This window comes from Salvelinus namaycush, chromosome 14, assembly GCF_016432855.1.
Source record: "Salvelinus namaycush isolate Seneca chromosome 14, SaNama_1.0, whole genome shotgun sequence".
Classification (NCBI taxonomy): domain Eukaryota; kingdom Metazoa; phylum Chordata; class Actinopteri; order Salmoniformes; family Salmonidae; genus Salvelinus; species Salvelinus namaycush.
In genome coordinates this window covers 35,566,399-35,594,053 of record NC_052320.1, presented here as the reverse complement: position 1 = coordinate 35,594,053, position 27,655 = coordinate 35,566,399, and the positions used below count along the sequence as shown (strand labels likewise).

General features: G+C 44.9%; 2 protein-coding genes across 3 annotated transcripts; both read right to left on the bottom strand.

Annotated features, from left to right (window-relative positions):
* Window positions 1–1,518: 1,518 nt before the first annotated feature.
* On the bottom strand, window positions 1,519–11,303 carry arih2 (ariadne homolog 2 (Drosophila)). Of its 2 annotated transcripts, none has more exons than XM_039008497.1 (15): window positions 11,198–11,303; window positions 9,594–10,029; window positions 9,152–9,219; window positions 8,973–9,045; window positions 8,642–8,783; window positions 8,241–8,362; window positions 7,300–7,409; window positions 7,036–7,153; window positions 6,875–6,925; window positions 6,701–6,761; window positions 6,382–6,533; window positions 4,121–4,264; window positions 3,806–3,874; window positions 2,236–2,352; window positions 1,519–2,018 (listed from the first exon to the last, which is right to left on the bottom strand). In XM_039008497.1, exons 2-15 carry the CDS (start codon window positions 9,846–9,848, stop codon window positions 1,947–1,949), a joined length of 1,554 nt encoding a protein of 517 aa, XP_038864425.1. In that variant the 5' UTR covers window positions 9,849–10,029; window positions 11,198–11,303; the 3' UTR covers window positions 1,519–1,946. The 2 variants fall into 2 exon arrangements, with proteins under 2 accessions (XP_038864425.1, XP_038864426.1); XM_039008498.1 differs by having other exon boundaries at window positions 6,701–6,722.
* A 4,473-nt stretch (window positions 11,304–15,776) lies between these two features.
* On the bottom strand, window positions 15,777–27,317 carry xpc (xeroderma pigmentosum, complementation group C). The gene is made up of 14 exons (XM_039008495.1): window positions 27,050–27,317; window positions 21,212–21,481; window positions 20,974–21,064; window positions 20,718–20,802; window positions 20,381–20,538; window positions 20,065–20,185; window positions 19,709–19,798; window positions 18,820–19,620; window positions 18,581–18,741; window positions 18,227–18,308; window positions 17,942–18,073; window positions 17,575–17,744; window positions 17,366–17,459; window positions 15,777–17,112 (listed from the first exon to the last, which is right to left on the bottom strand). The coding sequence occupies exons 1-14, from the start codon at window positions 27,150–27,152 to the stop codon at window positions 16,780–16,782; spliced, it is 2,691 nt and encodes an 896-aa protein (XP_038864423.1). The 5' UTR covers window positions 27,153–27,317; the 3' UTR covers window positions 15,777–16,779.
* Window positions 27,318–27,655: the final 338 nt, after the last annotated feature.

The window sequence follows — 27,655 nt, the reverse complement described above, 5'->3', positions numbered from 1 at the left end:
TTAGGACCCCCTATAATGTGTATTTATTTTCGTGAGCAAATCAAGTTCCTGAGAGCTGCATGCAACTTGCAGTTTATAAGCAAAATTCCTGCTATTCTACACATTTTGCCATGGCTCATTCCATGTTCATATTTGAGTAAGGTTAGCGCTACCCTTTTGGGCCCGTAAGTTGGTCAGGTCCGACCAGTTTTGATGTTTGTAGGTTTTACAGTGAAGAACGTGATCTGTGGTTTATGCTGCTGGCCAGTTAGATGAACCTGTGTTGTTATCCTATCTTATGAGAGTGGTTGAGGCTGTTGTGGCCTATTCGTTTCTGATCGTCTTGAAAGTCCTTTGTGGCTATTGCTGATTCAAACCAGCAGGTGGGTGGAGTGACAACCTTTATTTTAACAGGTAAGTTGACTGAGAACACTCATTTTCAGCAATGACCGGGGAGAAAAATGACAGGGGAGATTAATGACCCAGTTGGAAGTTTGGGATGATTGAGGCCATGACGGTTTGAAGGCCAGAATGGGAATTTAGCCAGGACACCAGAGTTAACACCCATACTCTTAGGATAAGTGGCATGGGATCTTTAGTGACCAGTCAGGACACCCATTTAACATTTCATCAGAAAGACAGCACCCAACACAAGGCAATGTCCCCAATCACTGCCTTGGGATTTTTTACTTAACCAGAGGAGAGTGCCTCCTACTGGATCTCCAACACCACTTCCAGCAGCTTCTGGTCTCCCATCCAGGGACCAACTCTGCTTCCAAGGTAAACCAGCAGTGGGATGCAAGGTGATATGCTGCTGCCATAAAGTCACGCGTCATTTCCGGGACAGGTACTAACTCTTCCCTATGCTGGAAAAATCTTGCAGGTGTTGATTTCTGTCATCCCCTATTTAAGTCTTTGGACCGCCCACTAGTAAAGTGGCACACATAAAAGGAGCGACAGCATTACAGCTGTTATTAATATAGCTTGGCACACCATGCTGCCTATATTTGGGCCTAGCAGACTGACCTGAATAAGCAACGACTACACTGCAGCTCTTGTTTAGAGGCGGTGTCAAAATAATGCATTGTGAAGGCCTTACTGTGTGTTGAAAGGCCAGAGGTTGTCACAACAGTAACATGCCTGAAGTGTTCAGTATGGCTGCATTTAGACAGGCAGCCCCATTTTATTTATTTTTTTAAACTAAATGATCTTTGGCCAATAAGATAAGCTCGGATGTGGTCAAAAGACCAATTAGTGTGGGGGGGGGATACCAGAATTGGGCTGCCTGGCTAACGAAGTCTGACCTGTATCTGAGCAGCATGAAAGTCCTAAAGTTTAGTGTGTATACTGATTGAGCATGAAGGTGAACTGATAAAAGGTCTGACTGGAAGATCTGGGTCAACCCATTGACAACCACATAGCCGGTGAACCTAGCATGGGTGCCAGTTCCTTTCTGCTCTCACGGGCATTGTCGTTCATGTGTGATAATGAACACAAAAGAAAATGACATCTGGTTTACAAACTCAGTAACTATCTGTATTAATGTACAACTGTTGAAAATTACAGCATTTATTTCTTTTTAATGTTTTTTTTTTTTTACGAACTATCAATTTGCAGAAAAAAGGTGAACAATGTGAGAAGAAAAAGAAAAAAACAGGTAGAGGGATGGTGGGATCATGTGGGAGAATTAAGGGTTCTTTTTTTGGGCGGAGTGTTAAAGCATGTTTGTGTTCACGTTGTGTGTTTGCTCTCTCATTTCATGTGTAGTGTGTTTGAATGTGGCGTTCTTGACATCTAAATGAGGGGGGGATACAGTCACGCCATTCTGGGACCCTGTAGCAGACAAAGAGAGCGCTTAACGAGGGAGGGATGAGTGTGAGGAGCCGTAGACAAAGGGATGGAAAGTGAAGGAGGGAGGGGGCGAATGAGTTAGGGAGCTGCTGGTGCTTTGCAGTCGTCTGGAGACTTCAGGTGTCGTGGAAATCCTTCAGCAGCGTGCGTCTCCTCTGCTCAGCAATGTGCATCTGATTCTCCAGATCCTGAAAGAGAGCGAGTGGAAGAAGTTCAATTCTTCAGAGTCTAAAACTAATACAGTGCCTAGGGACGTACATATTTCGGGGGTCCTTCTGATTTCCCAAGGCGTGCCATTAACCGGCAACTCCCCTGTGTTCTTAGCCAATGGAAGTCTTAATCTGGAAACTTTAAAATATCCATATACACTCCCCTTTTCATTCACATCTTCCCCCTGTTCCTTACCCCTCTGTCATTAGCATTCAGCTCCCCCTCGCTCACGCTCTCGTAGCTGTCTGCTCGCTCCACCTTCCAGGACAGGTTCTCAATCTCCGCTTCCAGCTGGGCCTGCTGGTATTCAAACTGAATAGGACAAAATGCATTTATTAGGCTACTTGTTCATTATAGACAGCTTGTTTAAATTAGCAACACCCTCCCCGCAAATGAATGGTTCTCATCAATTTGATTCAATGGCATCTTTGCGGACTGCAAGCATCACAGAATCGTTCACTCAATAACCCCCTTGCAAATATCTTATTAGCAGCATAAATGTGCTTTGCAACTTCACGCGTTGCTCATGGAAAATGTCACCCTGTATAAAAGACTGAAAACTTATTTGTTACAAATTTAACTGGGTGTGCAGAGCCATGGCTGAGAAAATCTGTCAACTATAATACATTCATTAGGCCCCAATCTATGGATTTCACATGACTGGGAATACAGATATGCATCTGTTTGTTCTCAGTAGCTTATGCCTGCCCATGCCATAACCCCACTGCCATCATGGGGCACTCATCACAACGTCGACATAAGCAAACCGCTCACCCACAACACCATACACGTTGTCTGCGGTTGCGAGGCCGGTTGGACGTACTGTCAAATTCTCATAAATGACATTGGGGCAGCTTATGGTAGAGAAATTACCATTCAATTCTGGCAACAGCTCTGGTGGGCATTCCTGCAGTCAGCATGCAAATTGTACACTCCTCAAAACATCTGCATGTTTTAGAGTGGCCTTTTGTCCCCAGCACAAGACCTGTGTAATGATCATGCCATTGAATCAACTTCTTGATATGCCACACCGGTCAGGTGGATGAGTATGTTGGTAAAGGAGAAATGCTCACTTACAAGGATTCAAACTAATTTGTGCACAAAATGAGAAATAAGCTTTGTGCGTATGGACAATCTGGGATCTTTTATTTCAGCTCATAAAACACTTTACATGTTGCGTTTATATTTTTGTTCAGTGTATATTAATGGAATGCAGTAGTGTAAAGTACTTAAATAAAAATACTTATTATTTTGTTTAGTGATTAAAAATACTTGTACTTTTTACTCAATACATTTTCCCCCGACACCCAAAAGCACTAATTACATTTTGAATGCTTAGCAGGACAGGAAAACAGTCCAATTGACACGCTTATCAAGAGAACATCCCTGGTCATCCCTACTGCCTCCGATCTGGCAGACTCACTAAACACACATGCTTCATTTGTTAATGTCTGAGTGTTGGTGTACCCCTGGCTTTCCATAAAGACGACAATGGTGCCATCTGGTTTGCTTAATACAAGGAATTTGAAAAGATGTTTACTTTTGATACTGAAGTATATATCGTAGCAATTACATTTACTTTCAATCCTTAAGTATATTTAAAACCAAAATAGTGTTAACTTTACCAAAGTAGTATTTTGTCCTGGGTGGCTTTCACACGAGTCATTTATTCAGGCATCTTTACTTTTACCCAAGACAGTTGGGTCCTTTTTCCCCCCCCACCACTGACAGAACGTGGTAGCTTATACTAGACAGAGACACTCACCAGTTTTTTACGCGGACCAGACTCCATGTAGTAGGCGTAGGGGTAAGTATACTGCAGAGTGTAGCGACACTGTGGGACAGGCAGATTAGAGATCAGCACGACTTGCTATTGGTTCAAGGAGCAGTGTAGTGCAGTGGGTCGAATAACTACACAGATGACCCTTTCACACCATTATGCCGAGCGGAACCAAACTGTGCCGGATTAGATTTACACACTTGGTTTGGCACCTCTCAGTAACAATAGAGTTGTGTGAAAAGCCCTATAGATGCTTGTGTTAATGTGTGCGTTTGCTCCTTTTGCGTGTGACCATAGTACCTTGGCCAAGAGCTTAGCAGCGTTCTGCATGTACTGCCAGTCTATCCAGGTGCCAAGGTTGTTCATCACCCGCTCTTGGATCTTCTCCTGGATCCGCTGGTACGTCTGAGCCTCCAGCTGGAGACTCTTATTGTGGTTCTCCCACTGAAGAACACACAAACACAGTCACGACTGGAGAAAGAGTCAGAACAGACACATTCAAGAAACACACTTCTGGGTGATTCTGACAAAGATCTCAGTGTTCATTTGACATGGTGTCTTGGCTTCGAACACTCAAGAGTTGTTGAACATGAGCGGTATTTGACACCCATGTGAGACAGTTGCCATAATCTAAAAGTACCTAGAAGTACCAGAGATAACATGCAGCCTACTTCTGTGGAAGTATGCGTGACTGAGGAACATGTGTACTATCCTTGAAAGTACACCGCATGTATTAATATAATGATTGTCCATTTATTTTTTAATGTATGGCGCTGGTTGACATCACGTGTGCTGAAAGCTGTGTAATGCTCAGAGGTAGACAAACCACCTGATTGACACCGTTACTCTGGCAACGCATACAGTGGGGAGAACAAGTATGATAACCTGCAAAATCGGCAGTGTTTCCTACTTACAAAGCATGTAGAGGTCTGTAATTTTTATCAGGTACACTTCAACTGTGAGACGGAATCTAAAACAAATCCAGAAAATCACATTGTATGATTTTTAAGTAATTAATTTGCATTTTATTGCATGACATAAGTATTTGATCACCTACCAACCAGTAAGAATTCCAGCTCTCACAGACCTGTTAGTTTTTCTTTAAGCCCTCCTGTTCTCCACTCATTACCTGTATTAACTGCACCTGTTTGAACTCGTTAACTGTATTAAAGACACCTGTCCACACACTCAAAACAGACTCCAACCTCTCCACAATGGCCAAGGCCAGAGAGCTGTGTAAGGACATCAGGGATAAAATTGTAGACCTGCACAAGGCTGGGATGGGCTACAGGACAATAGGCAAGCAGCTTGGTGAGAAGGCAACAACTGTTGGCGCAATTATTAGAAAATTGAAGAAGTTCAAGATGACGGTCAATCACCCTCGGTCTGGGGCTCCATGCAAGATCTCACCTCGTGGGGTATCAATGATCATGAGGAAGGTGAGGGATCAGCCCAGAACTACACGGCAGGACCTGGTCAATGACCTATAGAGAGCTGGAACCACACTCTCAAAGAAAACCATTAGTAACACTACGCCGTCATGGATTAAAATCCTGCAGCGCACGCAAGGTACCCCTGCTCAAGCCAGTGCATGTCCAGGCCCGTCTGAAGTTTGCCAATGACTATCTGGATGATCCAAAGGAGGAATGGGAGAAGGTCATGTGGTCTGATGAGACAAAAATAGAGCTTTTTGGTCTAAACTCCACTTGCCGTGTTTGGATGAAGGATGAGTACAACCCCAAGAACACCATCCCAAAAGTGAAGCATGGAGGTGGAAACATCATTCTTTGGGGATGCTTTTCTGCAAAGGGGACACCTGCACCGTATTGAGAGGAGGATGGATGGGGCCATGTATCGCGAGATCTTGGCCAACAACCTCCTTCCTTCAGTAAGAGCATTGAAGATGGGTCGTGGCTGGGTCTTCCAGCATTACAACGACCCGAAACACACAGCCAGGGCAACTAAGGAGTGGCTCCGTAAGAAGCATCTCAAGGTCCTGGAGTGGCCTAGCCAGTCTCCAGACCTGAACCCAATAGAAAATCTTTGGAGGGAGCTGAAAGTCCATATTGCCCAGCGACAGCCCCGAAACCTGAAGGATCTGGAGAAGGTCTGTATGGAGGAGTGGGCCAAAAGCCCTGCTGCAGTGTGTGCAAACCTGGTCAAGAACTACAGGAAACGTATGATCTCTGTAATTGCAAACAAAGGTTTCTGTACCAAATATTAAGTTCTGCTTTTCTGATGTATCAAATACTTAAAAATCATACAATGTGATTTTCTGGATTTGTTTTAGATTCCGTCTCACAGTTGAAGTGTACCTATGATAAAAATTACAGACCTCTACATGCTTTGTAAGTAGGAAAACCTGCAAAATCAGCAGTGTATCAAATACTTGTTCTCCCCACTGTAGGTGTTTGATGGATGTTTTTCATGTCACCTAGTCACGTGACGCACAGCTTACTTCAGAAAGGTTCACTGATTTCCATACAATACTCAAAGTGCGAGCAGAAGTTTCATGTACCCGTCAGTGATGGAAGCGTGTTAGTGTTTCATATTCATCTCACCCTCTCAAAGTAGAAGAGGTATTTCTTGAGGGCCTCTCTGGCCTGTGCCTGCTGGCTCTGGTTGACGATGTCTGGGTTCTCCTTATAGCGACTGCACTCATAGTACTCACTGCCATGGGTCTTCCAGTCCCCCAGACACATCCAGCAGAAGTCTACACACATACAGATGACATTAACGGGAAAAACAAGGCGAGCTCAATGTCAAATGGGTTGCATACGGCTTGAGCCCGTTAAATCAGCAGAACATTGGGGGGGAAATTGATGGGTAAAAAGGCGCATTTGGTGTTAAGCTGTAAGAAAACATAACTGAGCTACACACCGTGTTTGCACTTGGAGCATAGCTGAAACAGAGGGAACGCAATGTCAGACTTAAAAAGAACCTGTAGTGAAAGTAGACACACAGAAAAGCTCCAGAGATTTAAAGAAAACTAACAAACAACAATGTGCTGATCGTCGGCACAACTCAGATGACGCCGATTCCATTAACACTTACCATGTGATTGCAGCCTCCATTCTTCTCAATGCAGATATTGCACTTGGGACACTGGGGGGAAAAAAGAAAAATATATTAAAAAGCCATTTGACATTACAGACAAAAGTAAAGGAGAATATTGGAAAACCACACCTAATTTCATAGTGTGTGGCACGTCTCACATCTTTAGTGTGCGCACTGATGTAGTTGGCCGTCTCGGAATCGTCTGCACATTTGGTCAGCCACCTTCGGACAGTCGGGCAGTCTGTTGGGGCGTGGTACATGGCCCGGCATTTGAAACTGAGACAGTAGAGAGAAATAGTTAAGGGCATCCGCAGGGAGTCAAGTGATATGACCGTATGTTTATCTGACATGATACACATGAATCTAACAACTTGTGTACTGATCTGTGTGTAAGAGTTGTATATGCTGGCGCCTGTCTTTACCAGAAGACCTCATTGCAGCGGCTGCACTGTACTCTGCGGGCCCGTGGCTCCTGCACTTGGATGACGATGGGGCAGTCTGCCCCTGGACACAGCTGCAACTGGAAGTGGCTCTGAAGAGAGGAGGATTGTTTAGTCCCGTCTATCGACATGTCTGTGGACCATTCAAATGCGTCAAGTGTCCTGGGTCAGAACTAAACTTAATTTATGCTCAGTCGGACTCAGAAGACCGCTGATGCGCCTGTCGGTTTCCTTGTCGCAGAGACTTGAAAAAGGCTCACCTTCGACAGCTTCTAGGAGTTCTACATTTCTCTCAAAGAATGCACTGCTTTAATTGTCACATTCACAAATGTAAACAGGCTATTTTTATCACCCCATTGCCTTGTACATAATGATTTTGTAACGCGTTCACTTTAATGAGCAAAAGTCAGCTACAGTCAAAATGTTAACAAGCTAGCAAACCAAAATACCGCTCGGTAGCTCATTTTGGTTGCCTGGCTTGCTGGACTGACATCTCCTAAAAACAATATTTTAACAGATGGGTTGATTGATATTAAAATAGAGCAGGTATGCCATTTGGACCATCCAGGCTGCTGATATCATGCAAACTTTGCGTTTATATTTTTTCATGACGTCACTGTCTACAGATATGTAGTTAGACCCACTGTAAACCAGCCAAGAGACCGGGCCTTACCGACAGCTACAGAGACCTTCAATAGCTAGACAGGTCCTGACAAATAAGCACACACTGGCTGAAAGACCGAAATTAAGAGGACGATAGTTTCCTTTTATTAACAGTATGCTGGCAGTGCAATTTTTCACCATTTGCTGTTCAAGAACAAAAGCAGCAGGGAGAAACAGAAAGGCAAAGAGGGACAGACCAATAGAAAGAGCGCCGACAAGCAGCCAGACAGACCACCAGAAGGACAGGCTGAGACTCGTACCTCCACATAGTCCCTGAAGAGGTAGCGTCTATATTTGTCCTTCAGCTCCTCACCAGGCAGCAGTGGGAGGACAAAGTCTTCTGGCATTTGGAGGGAACAGTCCTGAGCCATACAGGAGATACCTGCACACAGAAAGACAGGCCATTTAAAATATTTTAATCTCATGCATACATCCTGAGCACAAAAAAAAAAATCCTGGAGAAACACATGGATTTCAAATACGAGACAAATTTAATATGAAAATATCCAAGGTACACAGACATCGGAATATGATTGCAAGGCTATCAATTCTCTCACCGGGGTTCATCTTCAAAGCCTATCATGTCACTATCTACAAAGAAACAAGCTGCTGACTTCTGAACACACTGACAGGTCGCATCAGCCCTAGCAGCACTGCTTACCCACTCCCACCCCATCTTTGACGAGTACAGTGCAATGCTGCTCCCAGCATCCTTTGCAGAAGGAGTGCTGACACGGCAGCGCGAGCAAGGTGTCCCTCCGAACCAGCTGCAGACACACCCCACACTGGAGGGACTGAGGCGCCTGGGGACCGAAAGAAATCAACACACATGATAGTCAAATGGTGGCCCAAGGGCAAAATCTGGTCAGTGACCATTCAGTCCACCTACACAACTAGAACATAGAGTCCATGTACCTTTCCAGACACCACTTTGAACTTCACCCAAATACATTACAAACACTCCATAGAAAGAGAGTACTCTTAGTACTTACAGGAACTGATCTGCAGGTGCTGCTGGGCTGGACCTGGGCATCAGACAGCAACTGAGATGAGCTTGACTTGTATCTAAAAAAAAAAAAAAAGGCAAAACCAGGGCACCAGAAATCATATTCGAACCTATTTATCAGAATATTTGCATAGTGTATGAAAATACGAGTGAACTAGAGTTTACCTGTCCAGTATTTGTGACACTTGCCAGTGAAAGTGCACAAGGACCAGTTTGGCTACAGCAGGTAAAACCTGTCCAAAGAGAGGACAGAGCGCATGAGGAGGATCAAGCTTATGAATACAGCTGTTCTCAGGAGGAAGCAGCAGACCCTTCTCCTTAAGTACTTTCATTGATTACTTCTTTAAACTGATAACTACTGAGACTGGAACGATAGGCACCTCATAACTATATGACCGTGCCACAGATATGGTCTGATATTACGGTTCCCCATTCAATTTAGGTTAACACAGCCTCCCATGAGAATGAATGCGTGGCCCCTAACCCAACGCAGATATTTTCACACCCCTACTAGTTACGGTTAAGATTTAGGGTATGGTAATTGACCCTAGATGTAGATTTTACCATTAACCACCTCAATTACCCCTAAGACTAGCCCAACACACACCTTCAGGATGGCGGCGATACTGTTGACCTCGTCGCAGAGCACCTTCTGGCTCTCCCTGTAGGTGAGGCAGGTGAACTGGTACTCCTCTGGGTCGAACGAGTCGGCCCCCTGCTGCTCCATGTCTCCTGCCACGCCGTCATAGTAGTCGGCTATGTCCCCCTGGTCGTCGTCGTCACCCCCGTCATCATCCTCAGAGTTGACCCCGAGGTCATCCTCATTGCTGTCGTAGGCCTGGCTGTTCATGTCCACAGACATTCACCGGCAGAGACGCCCTCACTCTCTGGGACTGGCTCTCTGGCTGTCGGAACCACCTGGGGAACTACAGCTCCCAGAGAAAACTGCTCCACAAACTAGCCCAACACCTCTCAGCAGCAGCGGAAGAAGCAGAAGAAGTTACACTCCCCGTCTTTCATGAGGAACCGTCGAGGTGGATGCTCTGAAAGGAGACAAAAGAACTTGAGGATAAGCGGGAGGGGGGGGAAAATAAAATGGTTCAGCGCAAGGAAAACAAACTTGACAATGGTGCGTCTGAGGATATTTATATGGACAAGTTGTATGATAAAGAAGAACGGGTCAGGGACATGGTGTGATGTTCATTCGTCTGAACTCAGGTCAATGGAACTACAGTGCTCCATAAAGTCAAGGTCTCTCTCTGCACAAGACAGAAGAGTCTCCAATACCCAGCCACTTGTGCGATTCACTGATCAGAGATCACAACAAAACTTGTCCAACCAAGCGTTCAGAAAGACCGGGAAAGCACAAATATCTCCTATTACCCCTGGGACTTTCCTTTCTTCTAGTTGTACATATGATAAACAATATGATAACACGTGTGGGATACAAAGCACGGGAAGCGGCTTAATGCAGCGGTTTAAAGGATTACATGACGATGTTTTCCCCTACTGACAAGGCGGTAGGACAGTAGGCATAGGAGCAGCCGCGTGACATACTATCTAGTCCTAATAAGAAAAACGTGAATATTCAGCCACCTATAGTGACTTCTTGCATTCCCCCCAAAAAAATATCTCCACATAGTGGGCGGTGTGGCGATTGTCGGTCTAGTTCGGATGTCTGCTCCTGTTCTACGGTTTGTGATGGACTTTGTGGCATGAATATTGAACATAAAGCCATGGATCACCGCAGTAGGCAGCCAGGGGTTTGATATGTGACTTGCAATATCGACCTGGCTCCCAGTGCTAGACGCTTGTTTGCATTCCCTCCATGCTATAAATAGGCAGCTGGGTAGCTGGGTTTCCCAAGCCAATTTCCCAGCGCTAACGTTCGGCGAGCTAACGTTAGTTAACAACATAGCTAGCAATAAAGTAGAGGTTAACACACAATAGCAGTCATCCAAATAATTATTTTAATAATCAATAAAATAAGCTATCCTAGACATTGGCAACGTAGAAAAACAGCGGTGCCATTGTTCCACCCCGGAATTCACCACAACTGATAACGAGTCACTGAGCCCCCTAGCCGCCGCATCTCACACACGCTAAAACGGGGATTGGCATGTAAACAAGGCCGTCTGTGGATCGTTAACAAACTAACTTACCGTATCGTTGGAATAACCCTTCCCACCAAGTACTGAAGTCTTTACTTACCTTCCAGGCCGAGTTGTGTCGCCTTGCAAATGAAGCCAAAAGTGGTTTTAAGTACCAGGACCAATTCTGAAAAACTCGCCAGTTAAGTGGAAGACAGAAAGTAAATTAATATTTAAAAATTGCGTCACTTCCGTGTCTCCATTGATGACACCCATTGGACAGTTATATTATTCAAGGCGGGGACCCAAACCAAGGGGAGTCGATTAATCAGGCTCGGGCACCGGGTTAGACATGTTTTACACCGGGTGAAAGTTGATCGCATTCGTTTTGGAACCGGGCGCATGAGCCATGTGCCCCGTTCATAACCTACTGTGTAATGAGTAGGATTCTGTATTTTCACATGCAAAAAACGCTTTATCTACCTTCCCAATGAAAATTCAAGCATATCTTTTATGGAAAATATACGTTTCTGGACAATACACCATGCTGCCTGGTTGACAACATGACCGAGCGCCGCAGATTACTGTTCATTTGAGATAGGCGCTCCTCCCTCACCACTTTTGCCCGTTCACATCACGGGCCATAGACCGGTGCCCCGCGTTTTAGCATAATCGAATCTGCCCAGTGTAATAGAAGTGTCTAGGGAATTTACAAATAATCTACATTTTAATTATTTGCCCATCTCTAATACCAAGAAATTCTTCTAACAATTAGTAGGAATCCAGAGACACAATGAATCGAGGTTTTAAGAACTGGCTCTGGCCAGACACTGCATCAACAGTACATTAACAAAAGTAATGAAATGGAAAAATACATAGCCTACAAGTGTTAAACAATGACATAAGATCAGTCGGGTTTAAAGAATTTATGGAAGAAATCAACAACACTCTCCCGTGACTATTTTCTCTGAGTGGCTGGGAATATATTTATAGCTCTGATGCATGTGTAATCCCGAGGGTGCATTCTTGGCTATGGCTCAGTGACTGTCTGTCCTTGGATCGTGTTCTTCTTCTTACAATTTGTATTGCCGGATTGCAACCAACTGAAAGTTGCATACACCGCCACCTACTGTACTGGAGTGTGAGGCCGGTTACGGCCTCCATATTCTGCCTATTTCTCTTCTTTTGGTCACATACACATATTTAGCAATGTTATTGCGGGTGTAGTGAAATGCTTGTGTTCCTAGCTCCAAAGTGCAGTAGTATCTAACAATTCACAACAATACAGACACATCTAAAGTAAAATGGAATTAAGAAATACAGTACCAGTCAAAAGTTGTGAAACACCTACTCATTCAAGGATTTTTCTTTATTTTTACTATTTTCTACATTGTAGAATAAGAGTGAAGACATCAAAATTATGAAATAACACACATGGAATCATGTAGGAACCAAAAAAAGTGTTAAACAAATCAAAATATGTTTTATATTTCAGATTCTTCAAAGTAGCCACCCTTTGCCTTGATGACAGCTTTGCACACTCTTGGCATTCTCTCAACCAGCTTCATGAGGTAGTCACCTGGAATGCATTTCAATTAACAGGTGTGCCTTGTTAAAATTAATTAGTGGAATTTCTTTCCTTCTGAATGCATTTGAGCCAATCAGTTGTGTTGTGACAATGTATGGTTGGTATACAGAAGATAGCCCTATTTCATAAAAGACCAAGTCCATATTATGGCAAGAACAGCTCAAATAAGCAAAGAGAAATATGATTTGCCATTCCATCTGGTTTGCGCTTTGTGGAACTATCATTTGTTTTTCAACAAAACAATTTCCCAACACACCTCCAGGCTGTGTAAGGGCTATTTGAACAAGAAGGAGAGCTGCGTCACATGACCTGGCCTCCACAATTACCCGACCTCAACTCAATTGAGATGGTTTGGGATGAGTTGGACCGCAGAGTGAAGGAAAAGCAGCCAACAAGTGCTCAGCATATGGGAACTCCTTCAAGACTGTTGGAAAAGCATTCCAGGTGAAGCTGGTTGAGAGAATGCCACGCGTGTGCAAAGCTGTTATGAAGGCAAAGGGTGGCTACTTTGAAGAATCTCAAATATAAAATATAATTAGGTTTTTGTAACACTTTTTTGGCTACTACATGATTCCATGTGTTATTTCATAGTTTTGATGTCTTCACTATTATTCTACAATGTAGAAAATAGTCAAAATAAACAAAAACCCTGGAATAAGTAGGTGTCCAAACTTTTGACTGGTACTGTATATAAATATTAGGATGAGCAAAGTCAAAGTGGCAATGACTAAAATACAGTATATACATATGAAATGAGTAAAGCAGTACAGTATGTAAACATTATTAAAATGACTAGTGTTCCATTATTAAAGTGACCAGTGATTCCATGACTATGTATATAGGGCAGCAGCCTCTAAGGTTATGGCTATTTAACCGTCTGATTGCCTGGAGATGGAAGCTGATCACCCTGTGTTTACCGCCTACTGTTGTGGAGGATGAATTCATTACACTTTGTGACACAAAAGGGAAGGGAAAAGGACGCGGGAATGGGGAAGAAAAAAATTGCCCTACCATCTAACCCCACACCCATTAAAACCTCACCACTATTCGACTACTTGGCCCTATCAATCAAATGTATTTATAAAGCCCTTTTTACATCAGCCGATGTCACACAGTGCTATACAGAAACCCAGCCTAAAACCCCAAACAGCAAGCAATGCAGATGTAGAAGCACGGTGGCTAGGAAAAACTCCCTAGAAAGGCAGGAACCTAGGAAAAAACCTAGAGGAACCTGAGGGGTGGACAGTCCTCTTCTGGCTGTGCCGGGTGGAGATAATAAGAGAACATGGCCAAGATGTTCAAACTTTCATAGATGACCAGCAGGGTCAGATAATAATAATTACAGTGGTTGTAGAGGGTACAACAGGTCAGCACCTCAGGAGTAAATATCAGTTGGCTTTTCATAGCCAACCATTCAGAGTTAGAGACAGCAGGTGCGGTATAGAGAGAGAGTCGAAAACAGCAGGTCTGGGACAAGGTAGCACGTCCGGTGAACAGGTCAGGGTTCCATAGCCACAGGCAGAACAGTTCAAACTGGAGCAGCAGCACGACCAGGTGGACTGGGGACAGCAAGGAGTCATCAGGCCAGGGGCATGAGGCATGGTCCTAGGGTTCAGGTCCTCCAAGAGAAGACAAAGAGAGAAAGAGAATTAGAGGGAGCATACTTAAAATTCACACAGGACACCGGATAAGACAGGAGAAATACTCCAGATACAACAGACTGACCCTAGCCCCCCGACACATATACTATTGCAGCATAATTACTAGAGGCTGAGACAGGAGGGGTCGGGAGACACTGTGGCCCCGTCCAACTATACCCCCAGACAGGCCCAACCAGGCAGGATATAACCCCACCCATTTTGCCAAAGCACAGCCCCCACACCACTAGAGATATCTTCAACCACCAACTTACTACCCTGAGACCGAGTATAGCCCACGGAGTTCTCCCCCACGACACATACCCGAGGGGGGCGCCAACCCGGACAGGAAATTCAACCCACTCAGGTGACGCACCCCACCTATCTGTTCTTACACAAGACCGACAGCCTGGGAGGACGGGACACTATCATTCAAACACACCTAACTCTTCTGCAGTAAAATTTTGTACACCCAAGTATTTCTCTGCAGCTGCCACCACATCTATTTTCAGTGATTTACGTTCACTTTCTGCAGTAGGCTAAGAAGCCAACCTTATTGAAGCACGTTATTCTTATCACTCTTTATTGGCCTCATCCCACTCACAGGGTTCTTCTTAGGATCCCTCCCCCTGGACCCATCTTCCTCTACTACTCTCTTCCCTGCCTCAGCATACTACACCCTCTGTCCTACTCTGATGCTGGCAACCTGCCTTTCTCTCACCGGACAGTTCTGATCTCAAGCACCACTTTTTCCACCTACACTACACATTCCTTTATCTCATGTCCTCCTGCACACTTCTCACATCTAGGAATCTCCCTCCTACATACTGCTGCAACATGACCATAAGCTTGGCACCTAAAGCACCCTAATGGGTTCAGGACAAAAGATCGCACAGATAACTGACATATCCTAACTTGACTTTGTTGGGTAAAGACCGCATCAAAACTCATCAGGACATTGTGGCTCGTTTCACCACGCTCTCCTCTGGGTGTGCGTTGCAGCAAACGGCGGGCGTCACAGACACTGGAACTTGGCTCGTGTTGGGAATCCCTGACCTGCAGTAATCCTTGAGGGGGTTCAATTAATCTCGCCCGGGCTCCCGTGTAGGCGTGATTTGCACCGGGTGAAAGTTGACTGCATTCGATTTGGAACCGGGCGTGAGCCAATAGCCCCACTCTGTCCGACGGCAAAGTCGGCTCAAAACAAAAGTGAAGTAATTAAGCAGATGTAGTAATAGAAAGCAATAGCAATGACATCTTTTGTAGGTGCCAACTCCGCCATGGTTCGTTGAACAAAGTCTATGGGAAACGAATGGAGTTTTTGTTTAGAATAAACGCCGAAAATAAGGTCTGTGGTAGTCTTCTTCAGCTGTCACATTTTGTGAATTTTGAAGCATTTATGTAATAACGCACAATAAAGGTTCGTTGTGATATTATCTCATAGAACAAATGAAAATGAAAACGAGTTTGACATTTCAAACATTTATTTGATGGAAAAAGAGATGTTTCTAGACAATGCACCATGCTGACAACATGACCGAGCGGTGCAGATTACCGTGCGATTTGAGAAGAGCTCTCCTCCCTCCCATTGCCCGGTTCAACCCAAGCCAGCGTAAAATAACTCCCTCCTTGTCTCTGACAATCAGTGATGGGCTCCATTGCCTCAAGGATAAAACATACTATGAGACATTGTGATGATAAAACTGATCTTGTTGTGAATGTCTGAGTTTGTAGTTTGGGCAGCTTGAGGATGATACAAATGCCTCAGTCAACACTAGTATTTGGATCAAACTAATGAGTCCCAAAATATCTGCTATTTATTTCCATTCTTTTAACATCACATCAACGCTGTAATATAACAACAATTCGGATACATTTTTATAACAATTCTTAGAAAAATACTTTGGATTTAAAAACAGTCTATTAATACACAGTAGAGACAGACAACTGAGCTCCCAAGCATGCACGCACGCATGCATGCACGTACACGCAGACACACACACGCACACACGCAGAGATATGAGTGTGTTTAGAGAGACAGGAGCGATAAGAGATATGAGAGTGTGAAACAACTGCAGCGGTGCAGGTTAGAGTCTGTGCCAGTGTAAAGGTGGTCACGCTGCTAGCTTAGAGAGTACCACTTCCTCCCGAGTCAGGGTTTACACAGAGGCTCAAACCCAGGACCTCTGCCTTGCTAGCACACGTAACAGCAATTCTCAAGCGTCTTACCAGTCGGGCGCCACGCGAAAAGCGGGCTATTCGCTGGCGCGAGTGGGGACACTTCAGGCATGCCCGTGTGCCACACCAACACCAGGCTGCTTTGTTGTTTTGGTCCACATGGATTACAATGACCTACATCTACTGTAGCACAGCAGGAACCAGGAACAGATGCCTGTCGGCCTGACCTACTTCTGATCTGTTCTGGTGACATGAAGAACACGACTGGATGGGCGCCAGAGAAAGTTGGATTGGATGATCTCATACTTTCTCAAAGGGGAAAAGGTGCTTTTCCTGGCCCCTTTTCTGCCGTTTGGATGTAGTTTTGGAGGATCCCCCCGTGCCACTGTCCTGCTCCCCCTGTCTGTTCTGGGGCCAGGCCTGTGCCAGTGCGGCAGAAGCCGTGTTCGGCCCACCTTCCCCTTCCTCTTCAGACGATAGACCCTCTACCCCTTCCCTATCCTGGCTCTTCAGTTGGTCCAGGCCTCCTCCGGGGGTTGGGCCTTTCTTCCCATAGCGACGCTGTAGTCTCTCCCTGATCAGCAGGCTCTTCACCAGCAGAGTCCAGTTAGCCACTGCCCTCTTTTCCCGCTTCTGGAAAACACACACAAGACATATGTGAACAAAATATGAGAAGCACTAACCTAACAAACAAGATAATGCCTGTAATACACCGTAGTTAAAAACAAACCTTCTCCATAAAGACATGATTAATTGCAGGAAATACGTATTTATTAAATTCAATACAACTGTACAATACACAGTGGCAGTTGAAAAAAGATGTGCTTTGAGCGAAGTGGCAAAACAGAGGCTTTTCACAAACACATTCAGACACACCACAACTCCCCTCTTTCTCCTTTTGTCTCTGGATCTCTTGGTCTTCCACCCAGGCTGCTCTCAGGATCTCCTCATGCTCCTCACACACAATGTAGCCGTCCGTTCTAGAAAAGAAACACACAGAAACAAACTACGTAACAACCAGCACACATATCACAAACAATTACACAACCATACATCGGCGCACACACACACACGCGCAAACAACGGAAAACCTACACAGCATGAGAGTAGCCACCGTGAAAGTCAAAGCCAGTGACAGCAGCGGCACAGTCCATGTCCAGCTTCTTAGCCACTCTCTGGAGGTTAGGCAGACGCAGGTGGACACAGCCAACTGGCTGCATGCAGGGCTTGAACAGGTAAACGTTGCCGAAGTCGTTACGAGGCACCTGGAGAAAACAAACATATACTTAACTCAATTGTTTATAAAAATGCAACATACATGTGCATGCGCGTGCGCGCACACACACACACACACACACACACACACACACACACACACACACACACACACACACACACACACACACACACACACACACACACACACACACACACACACACACACATTAGAAAGTAATCATACCCTGCCATCCACAGCTACTGGGGGCTGGTACTCCTCTGTCTGCCATTCACCAAACAGAGCCAGGTCATCTTTGTCCTTCTGCTCTGACGCCATCCTGACTTTCCGAGAGCGATTGGAAAACCCTCTCACCATCTGAGAGAGAGAGAAGTTGAGAGAAGGTGTATGGGAGAGAGTGTGTGTGAGAGAGAGAGAGCTTGTCTGTGAGAGAGAGAGAGTGAGTGTGAGAGAAAGTGTGTCTAAGTGAGTTTTGCTACGGTGTGCCCTAAAGAACACGACCCTGCTCACCTTGCAGGGCTCCTCTCCTAGACGGACGGTGCGCGCCTCCTTCAGCCAGGTGTCTCGGGAGTGTAGCGTGTGAATACAGTCCCTGTGGAGACCCCAGATGCAAATAAGTATTACTGTATTTCCCATGGCTTTTCACAATCAAAGAAGATACATTTGTTTTGGACACCAAACAATGAGTGTGCATACCATAGTAACGCATTTCCATGACCCGCCCCCAAAAAAGAGCAACATTTCCATGAACTCTACTTCGAAACAAAATGATACTATTAAACAGTATCATTCTGCTTCTTTGCATTCAAAATCAGTTATGAAAAATCTCAAATGTGTAATATCCCGGTTATGTGTGCTGCTTACCTGGAATAGACAGGCTCTCCCCTGCAGTACCCGAGGATGGCCGCTGTGGAGGGGTAGAGAGCTTCATATTTCAGTAGATGTCTCTTCAGGGCGTACAGCGGGTGGTTTTTGAACTCTGCTATCGACGTGGGCAATGGCTTGTCCAGCAACTTCAACTGGAGCTAGAGCACAGAGAGAGGGGAGTGTGTAAATGAGAAGCTGTACAAATGAAGGCGTGCGAATTTGCATCTCATTCTCACCTCTTTATCCTCCTGGACGTCCCTCTCGGATTCAGGGCCGAGGAATGGCTCTAGCGTCACCTCCCACCACTCCTCGTCCACCCGGCGCTTTCTGGTGGAGGTCATCCAGGTGGGGTCGTACTTGCTGCCCAGATCCTTCAGGTGACCGTCCCCGTCCACGGCTACCACGTAGGTCATGGGATGGGTGGCCTGCTTGGAGCACAGTTGAGGCTGCCCCACGCCCTGCAGCACTTCCACACAGACCCAGCACCCAGTCTTCTCCAGGTACACCTCCAGCCACTCGTCTGCACCCTTCCCCTCCTTCCTCTTGCCCCGCTTCATCCCCTGCTCTTCCTCCCCCTCCTCTTCGTTTCCCTCCCAATCGTCATCCTCCTCTTCACTCTTCACTTTCTTCTTGCCTCCACTACTTGTTTTCTGTGGAGCTGTACTCTTGCCCTTGCTCTTACCTCCTTTTACTTTCTTGGCTCTGACTCCTCCCTCAGAGTCCTCACTGTCTTCCTCATTGGTCAGCTGGAACTCCTCCCCATCACTTGGCCCCTCCCCTTCACTGCTCTCCTCTTTGTAGCTCACCTTCGAGGCTATGCTGCGGCGCTTGGAGTTCTTGGGTTTCTGTCCCACCGACACAGCCTTTCCCGTCTCCCCTGCCTCTTTCTTTTTTGCCTTCTTCCCTCCTCTCTCGGCCTTCCCCCCTGCCGGTCTCTTGGACCCTGGGGATACCTTGGGCTCTGAGGGGCTCTCTTTTGGAGGTTTCTTCTGCGATGGACTCTTCCTAGGCGGACTGCCTGAGTTCTTGGCCTTGCTCTGAAAAAGAGAGTTGGACCAGGTAAGGACACACACAGAGCCTGTGAACTTCACCTTAAAGTGTGTACACGCAAAGCCAATGCTGGACCTTGGCTGACGGGGGCTTCAGTGACAGGGGCTGCAGAGAGAGCACCAGTCGACAGAAGAGCTGTAACGACCTCAGCATCAATAGGAACAGCTGGAGGAAAACACAGGGGACAGAGGTCAAGGTTACGTCATGCAGGTAAGACAACGGAAACACTTGATTTAAAACAGGCTTCGGTTAAGTACCATCAAGGCAAACTGAGTTAGGCCCAATTTCTCTCTAGAGAGAACATGTCATACCATAAGAGCCCGAACTTTTTAACCGTTAATTTAAAACTTTATGGAAAATGTGGCCGTCTCTCAAAAACATAATCCATTTGCAAATTATTTTTTTTGTGCAACAGAGGAACATGAACAAACATGTGTCATTTCCTGGTGGTCTCTAGCGGTGAGGCTGCCCAGCCTCCTCTCCAGCAGGCCCTGTGGGTCGGGCCTCTCCTCACAGGGAAGCTCCGGGTTAAGCGTGAACGTCGCCCCAAACCTGGACAAAAATCAACCCGGATCAATTACAAAGAACACGACGTAAACTTAACAACATAGCCAGGGATGATTGAAATAGTCAGGTGTCAAGAAGGGTAAACATAGTTCAGCATGCTACAAGGAATAAGCAGAAGAAGAAAAGATTCACACAGTTAAAGTCACACGCACACAAATACAAATCGAAGGCCCTCCTCACCACTTGAGCAGGCCAGAGACGTAGTTGGTGTCAATGCGTTCCTTGGCCACCATGGCAAAGTGGGTGGGCAGCAGAGACAGGCTGATGGCCAGCAGGTCCGGTGTACTACACAACCGGTTCCGGAACATCCCGTTGGCTAAAAGACACATGAGGTGGACCTATGGGAGAGATGTTTATACATCGGTATCGTAAGAAGGGTTCGAATGAGAAGAGAACGTGTTAGGGCGAAAAAAATGGACCACAGCCATTCTGTGATTCCCCCATCAGCAGTATCATGACAGTCTGTGAGCTAAGCCATGTGGAGGTCCTTATGGTACACGTGTGTGTGTGTGCTCACCTTGTGTGTGTCCTCCACCACATCTTTGTTGAAGCGGTTCATCATGCGTCGCAAATAGGTCTCAAACTCCGCCTTCCTCTTCTCCCTGGAGTCAGGTTGTCATGGTAAATTGATGGATGGTTCATATTTCCATCTTGGACTAAAACGAGCTAATTCTCCTACAGTCTGACTGTGTCATCTAGGATGCAGCACTTGCTTTTCCAAAGGAGTACACACAAAGACACAGACCACATGCCATCTTGCCACTATCTCTCACCTTTTCTGCCTTTTGTGGGTGATGTCTGGGGTCTCAATCTCTATCTCCACGGGCTGTGAGGGCAGGGCTGGCTCTTCTGGTTCCACTGGACCTAAGGGCTCAGAAAGCAATATCACATAGTGACACACACAGAGCAAGGACCAGAGCCATCATAGGCATACAAAACAGAACATCTACACAGATATAGTCTACAAACATTGTACAATACAATCAAAACTAGCGTTCATTCCTTTATCACCTTCCACTTCCTCCCAGTCTTCATCCTCCTCGCTGTCCTCATCTTCTTCTTCTTCTTTTTTCACAGGCTTTACTGTGTCTTTTCTGGCTCTGATAAAAGGAGGGATGATATCACTCTCAGGACTCATATCAGCAGGCTCCTCCTTCACTGGAGTCTTGTCCTGGAAGTATTTGCTGGTGTGGTTTTCGGTTGTGTCCCCTACTATAGGTTTAGAGAGATGGGATTTGTGCTTGGCTTTTCTCGGAACCTTCTCCGTTTCCTCTCCATTCTCTGATAGGGTAGAAAGAAAGATGGGTCATGATAAGATTATGAAAGTGAGAGAAAGACTTTGAATAATACACTGATGAGTGACTCCTCACGAAACCCAGACCAAAAAAAGACCACGATTTGGGGGATTTTCACGAAATGTAATCCATAAAATAGTGCTTCGGAGGAAGGACTGTTGACATATATTTGACATTTGTATCTAAAAGCATAATTGAGCATATTTATGACATTTTGGCCTTAAGACTCCATAGTGTTTCATCTTTAGGTACTACGTAGCAAACATTGGTGTCATATGAAGCTTTACTGCTTGCTCTGTAATATAAGTATTTTGATTTCAAAAACACATTTTTTTTAAATTAATTTATGAATATAGAAAAATATAAGCATGAATATTGGAAATATAAAAAAACAAATTTGCCAAATTTTTCTAATATAGAAAAATATAAACATGAATATTGGAAATGTATAAAATCTATTTTGGCAAATTTTTCTATATATTGTTGAACATTATATACTCTATGGGCATATCAAAGTTGGGTGGGATCTCTGCAGTGGTGTAAATTATTTAAGTGAAAATACTTTAAAGTACTACTTAAGTGTTTTTCTTGGTATCTGTACTTTACACTTTTACTAAGTTTGACAACTTTTACCCCACTAAATTTCTAAAGAAAATAATGTACTTTTTACTCCATACATTTTCCCTGACACCCAAATGTACTCGTTACATTTTGAATGCTTAGAAGGACAGGAAACTGGTCCAATTCACGCACTTATCAAGAGAACATCCCTGGTCCTCCCTACTGCCTCTGACCTGGCAGACTCACTAAACACAAATGCTTCGTTTGTAAAGTATGTCTTTAAAAAAACAAGAAAATAGCGCCTTTTGGTTTGCTTAATATAAGGAATTTTAAATGATTTATACTTTGACTTTTTATTCTTAAGTATATTTAAAACCTAAATACTTTTACTCAAGTAGTATTTTAAAGGGTGACTTTCACTTTTACTTGAGTCATTTTCTATTAAAAATGTATCTATAGTTTCCCTCAAGTATGACAATTGTGTACTTTTTCCACCACTTGATCTCTGCTACTTTTAGGGTTATGATCCAATTTGTAAGCATTACCAGAGTGAATGTGAAAATGGATTCAAAATGGTTGCCTTCTGCTGGAGATTTGCAGGATGTGCAATGATACAAGTAAAAGGAGGGCTGTGATTGGTTACATTAGAGAAAAATTTGCCAAATCAATTATTTTTATATTCATGTTTATAAATAAACTCAGCAAAAAAAGAAACGTCCTCTCACTGTCAACTGCATATATTTTCAGCAAACTTAACATGTGTAAATATTTGTATGAACATAACAAGATTCAACAACTGAGACATAAACTGAACAAGTTCCACAGACATGTGACTTACAGAAATGTAATAATGTGTCCCTGAACAAAGGGGGGGGGTCAAACTCAAAATCAAAAGTAACAGTCAGTATCTGGTGTGGCCACCAGCTGCATTAAGTACTGCAGTGCATCTCCTCCTCATGGACTGCACCAGATTTGCCAGTTCTTGCTGTGAGATGTTACCCCACTCTTCCACCAAGGCACTTGCAAGTTCCCGGACATTTCTGGGGGGGAATGGCCCTAGCCCTCACCCTCCGATCCAACATGTCCCAGACGTGCTCAATGGGATTGAGATCCAGGCTTTTCGCTGGCCATGGCAGAACACTGACATTCCTGTCTTGCAGGAAATCACTCACAGAATGAGCAGTATAGCTGGTGGCATTGTCATGATGGAGGGTAATGTCAGGATGAGCATGCATGAAGGGTACCACATGAGGGAGGAGAAGGTCTTCCCTGTAACGCACAGCGTTGAGATTGCCTGCAATGACAACAAGCTCAGTCCGATAATGCTGTGACACACCGCCTCAGATCATGACAGACCCTCCACCTCCAAAACGATCCCGCTCCAGAGTACAGGCCTTGGTGTAACGCTCATTCCTTCGACGATAACACGAATCCGACCATCACCCCTGGTGAGACAAAACCGCGACTCGTCAGTGAAGAGCACTTTTTGCCAGTCCTGTCTGGTCCAGTGACGGTGGGTTTGTGCCCATAGGCGATGTTGTTGCCGGTGATGTCTGTTGAGGACCTGCCTTTTCAACAGGCCTACAAGTCCTCAGTCCAGCCTCTCTCAGCCTATTGCGGAAAGTCTGAGCACTGATGGAGGGATTGTGCGTTCCTGGTGTAACTCGGGCAGTTGTTGCCATCCTGTACCTGTCCCGCAGGTGTGATGTTCGGATGTACCGATCCTGTGCAGGTGTTACATGTGGTCTGCCACTGCGAGGACAATCAGCTGTCCGTCCTGTCTCCCTGTAGCGCTGTCTTAGGCGTCTCACAGTACGGACATTGCAATTTATTGCCCTGGCCACATCTGCAGTCCTCATGCTTCCTTGCAGCATGCCTAAGACACGTTCACGCAGATGAGCAAAGGCCTCTTTAGTGTCCTAAGTTTTCATAACTGTGACCTTAACTGCCTACCGTCTGTAAGCTGTTAGTGTCTTAATGACCGTTCCACAGGTGCATGTTCATTAATAGTTTATGGTTCATTGAACAAGCATGGGAAACGGTGTTTAAACCCTTTTACAATGAAGATCTGTGAAGTTATTTGGATTTTTACAAATTATCTTTGAAAGACAGGGTCCTGAAAAAGGGACGTTTCTTTTTTGCTGATAAAACATATATATATATATAAATAAAATACTACTCATATTACAGAGCAAGCTTTATAGCCTCATTTGACATCTGTAGGTGCTTTGTAGCTTCTACAGATGAAACATTATGTAGTCTTAAAGAAATAACCATTGCAGAGTTTAATTTGGCAGAAAATCAAAACACACAATCAACTCAGATCAGTTGTAAACACGTTTTTATATGCAGACAAGACAGTTGATCCACAATGGTAACCATGCAAGACGATGCACCTGCACACAATCTGTAATAAACACGAATCTGACAGATGCTGGCCCATTGAAACGCATCAGTGACAAATTTGAAGCAGAAGTTATGATATGAGCTGCAACATCGTAACGCAGAACGGTTGTTATTCAATTATGAATAATTGTTCTCTCTTTACCATATCCCTCGTTACACCTACAGTTCGCCATAGTCTCACGCTATTCATCTGGGACTCTCATGCTGTTTAGAGGTGTAACCAGACCTCACCTTCTTGAGATACCCTTCCTTGGAAAAATAGCAAATTTTCACTACAGAGGCATTCCAAATGTTATGAATTTAGAGATATGAATTATGAAATGCTGTGCCTGTATGGTCTTATAACTTGCAGGGTTAACATTTGGAGGCAAGACTAATTGGATGACAAGGCAAAGAGTTGTGCCAACTGTAACCTTTGCTCGCTCAGAACAATAATAGGTCTGTGTGATTTTTTTCAAAGGGATGTTGTATATATTCCTTATATCACAACTTACTTAAAACATTTGTCAATAATATCTGTTGCAAAAAGTTTGGGTTATCAGCGCACAAATTCCTAATTGTTAATAAGGCCAGAGGTCTCCTTCAGAATTATCCATGTATTATTAAGGATCAATAAAAACAATTTTACCTCTTAAAATGTAACAGTTAATTGTGCTAATGGCAAAATTTAATATTCAGAAATGTAAATGTACTAATAAAAAAACGCTCTTGTTTATTTAGAAGGATATCGAGAAGTACATGATCATTCTATAGTACATTCTTCGAATAAGAAAGCGTTTTAAAACAGTGACGTGTATGTCTTAACTTTGTATAATCGGTATTGTTGTACCCCCTATTATACACTGCTCAAAAAAATAAAGGGAACACTTAAACAACACAATGTAACTCCAAGTCAATCACACTTCTGTGAAATCAAACTGTCCACTTAGGAAGCAACACTGATTGACAATAAATTTCACATGCTGTTGTGCAAATGGAATAGACAAAAGGTGGAAATTATAGGCAATTAGCAAGACACCCCCAAAAAAGGAGTGATTCTGCAGGTGGTGACCACAGACCACTTCTCAGTTCCTATGCTTCCTGGCTGATGTTTTGGTCACTTTTGAATGCTGGCGGTGCTCTCACTCTAGTGGTAGCATGAGACGGAGTCTACAACCCACACAAGTGGCTCAGGTAGTGCAGCTCATCCAGGATGGCACATCAATGCGAGCTGTGGCAAAAAGGTTTGCTGTGTCTGTCAGCGTAGTGTCCAGAGCATGGAGGCGCTACCAGGAGACAGGCCAGTACATCAGGAGACGTGGAGGCGGCCGTAGGAGGGCAACAACCCAGCAGCAGGACCGCTACCTCCGCCTTTGTGCAAGGAGGTGCACTGCCAGAGCCCTGCAAAATGACCTCCAGCAGGCCACAAATGTGCATGTGTCAGCATATGGTCTCACAAGGGGTCTGAGGATCTCATCTCGGTACCTAATGGCAGTCAGGCTACCTCTGGCGAGCACATGGAGGGCTGTGCGGCCCCACAAAGAAATGCCACCCCACACCATGACTGACCCATCGCCAAACCGGTCATGCTGGAGGATGTTGCAGGCAGCAGAACGTTCTCCACGGCGTCTCCAGACTCTGTCACGTCTGTCACGTGCTCAGTGTGAACCTGCTTTCATCTGTGAAGAGCACAGGGCGCCAGTGGCGAATTTGCCAATCTTGGTGTTCTTTGGCAAATGCCAAACGTCCTGCACGGTGTTGGGCTGTAAGCACAACCCCCACCTGTGGACGTCGGGCCCTCATACCACCCTCATGGAGTCTGTTTCTGACCGTTTGAGCAGACATGCACATTTGTGGCCTGCTGGAGGTCATTTTGCAGGGCTCTGGCAGTGCACCTCCTTGCACAAAGGCGGAGGTAGCGGTCCTGCTGCTGGGTTGTTGCCCTCCTACGGCCGCCTCCACGTCTCCTGATGTACTGGCCTGTCTCCTGGTAGCGCCTCCATGCTCTGGACACTACGCTGACAGACACAGCAAACCTTTTTGCCACAGCTCGCATTGATGTGCCATCCTGGATGAACTGCACTACCTGAGCCACTTGTGTGGGTTGTAGACTCCGTCTCATGCTACCACTAGAGTGAGAGCACCGCCAGCATTCAAAAGTGACCAAAACATCAGCCAGGAAGCATAGGAACTGAGAAGTGGTCTGTGGTCACCACCTGCAGAATCACTCCTTTTTTGGGGGTGTCTTGCTAATTGCCTATAATTTCCACCTTTTGTCTATTCCATTTGCACAACAGCATGTGAAATTTATTGTCAATCAGTGTTGCTTCCTAAGTGGACAGTTTGATTTCACAGAAGTGTGATTGACTTGGAGTTACATTGTGTTGTTTAAGTGTTCCCTTTATTTTTTTGAGCAGTGTATATAGCGTATAAAAAATTCATTAAAAAAATAAAAAATCCTGTATATAAACGTTGATAATGTAATGTTGTCACAATGTAGCCTAAATTAGATAAATGGCAAGGTAGAACATCTTCAACGGGTGTTTCCTATAAGTATTTGCTCAGTGCTGGGTGTTAGTTGGGTGTTGTAACTAGTTGGCTAGATTACCTTTTTTGGCTCTTAGTCCTCCAGCTTTGCCTTTTGCAACCTTCTTCAGTTTCTTTGTGTCCGTCTTCACTGCTGTGTCTGCAGACTCTTTACGCTTGGCCATGCTCGCTTCGTTCCAAATGTAATTGTGTACTTTTTAAATAGTGTTACAGACAGAATCGTGAATGACTGAGTTTACCATGCACACGTGGTGTTGTGTAATTTGGCGGAGAAACCGTGGTTATTCAACACAACTTTACGGAGCCTTTCATAATACATCCTGCGGTGATAGAGTGTTATGAAGTGGTGTCCGAAAACGTCACATCCGCATCCACTTCCGCGCTGTACCCGCCATCAGTACTCCCCAATCGTTGGCGCTCTCGAGAGAGCAACAGGGATGGCCTGCAGGCTACAAAAGTTCCAGATGTGTGTAGGTAGACCTATTATTTTCCCGTTCACCGAGGGGGAAATTCAGTCCTGAGTAAGGCGCTTTATTCCCTGGAACTTTTTCCCTTTTTTATGCACCTTTCTGCTTATTCCGACCTTTAATTTGAGCTCCCGAGTGGGGCAACGGTACTGCATCTCAGTGCAAGAGGAGTCACTACAGTCCCTGGTTCGAATCCAGGC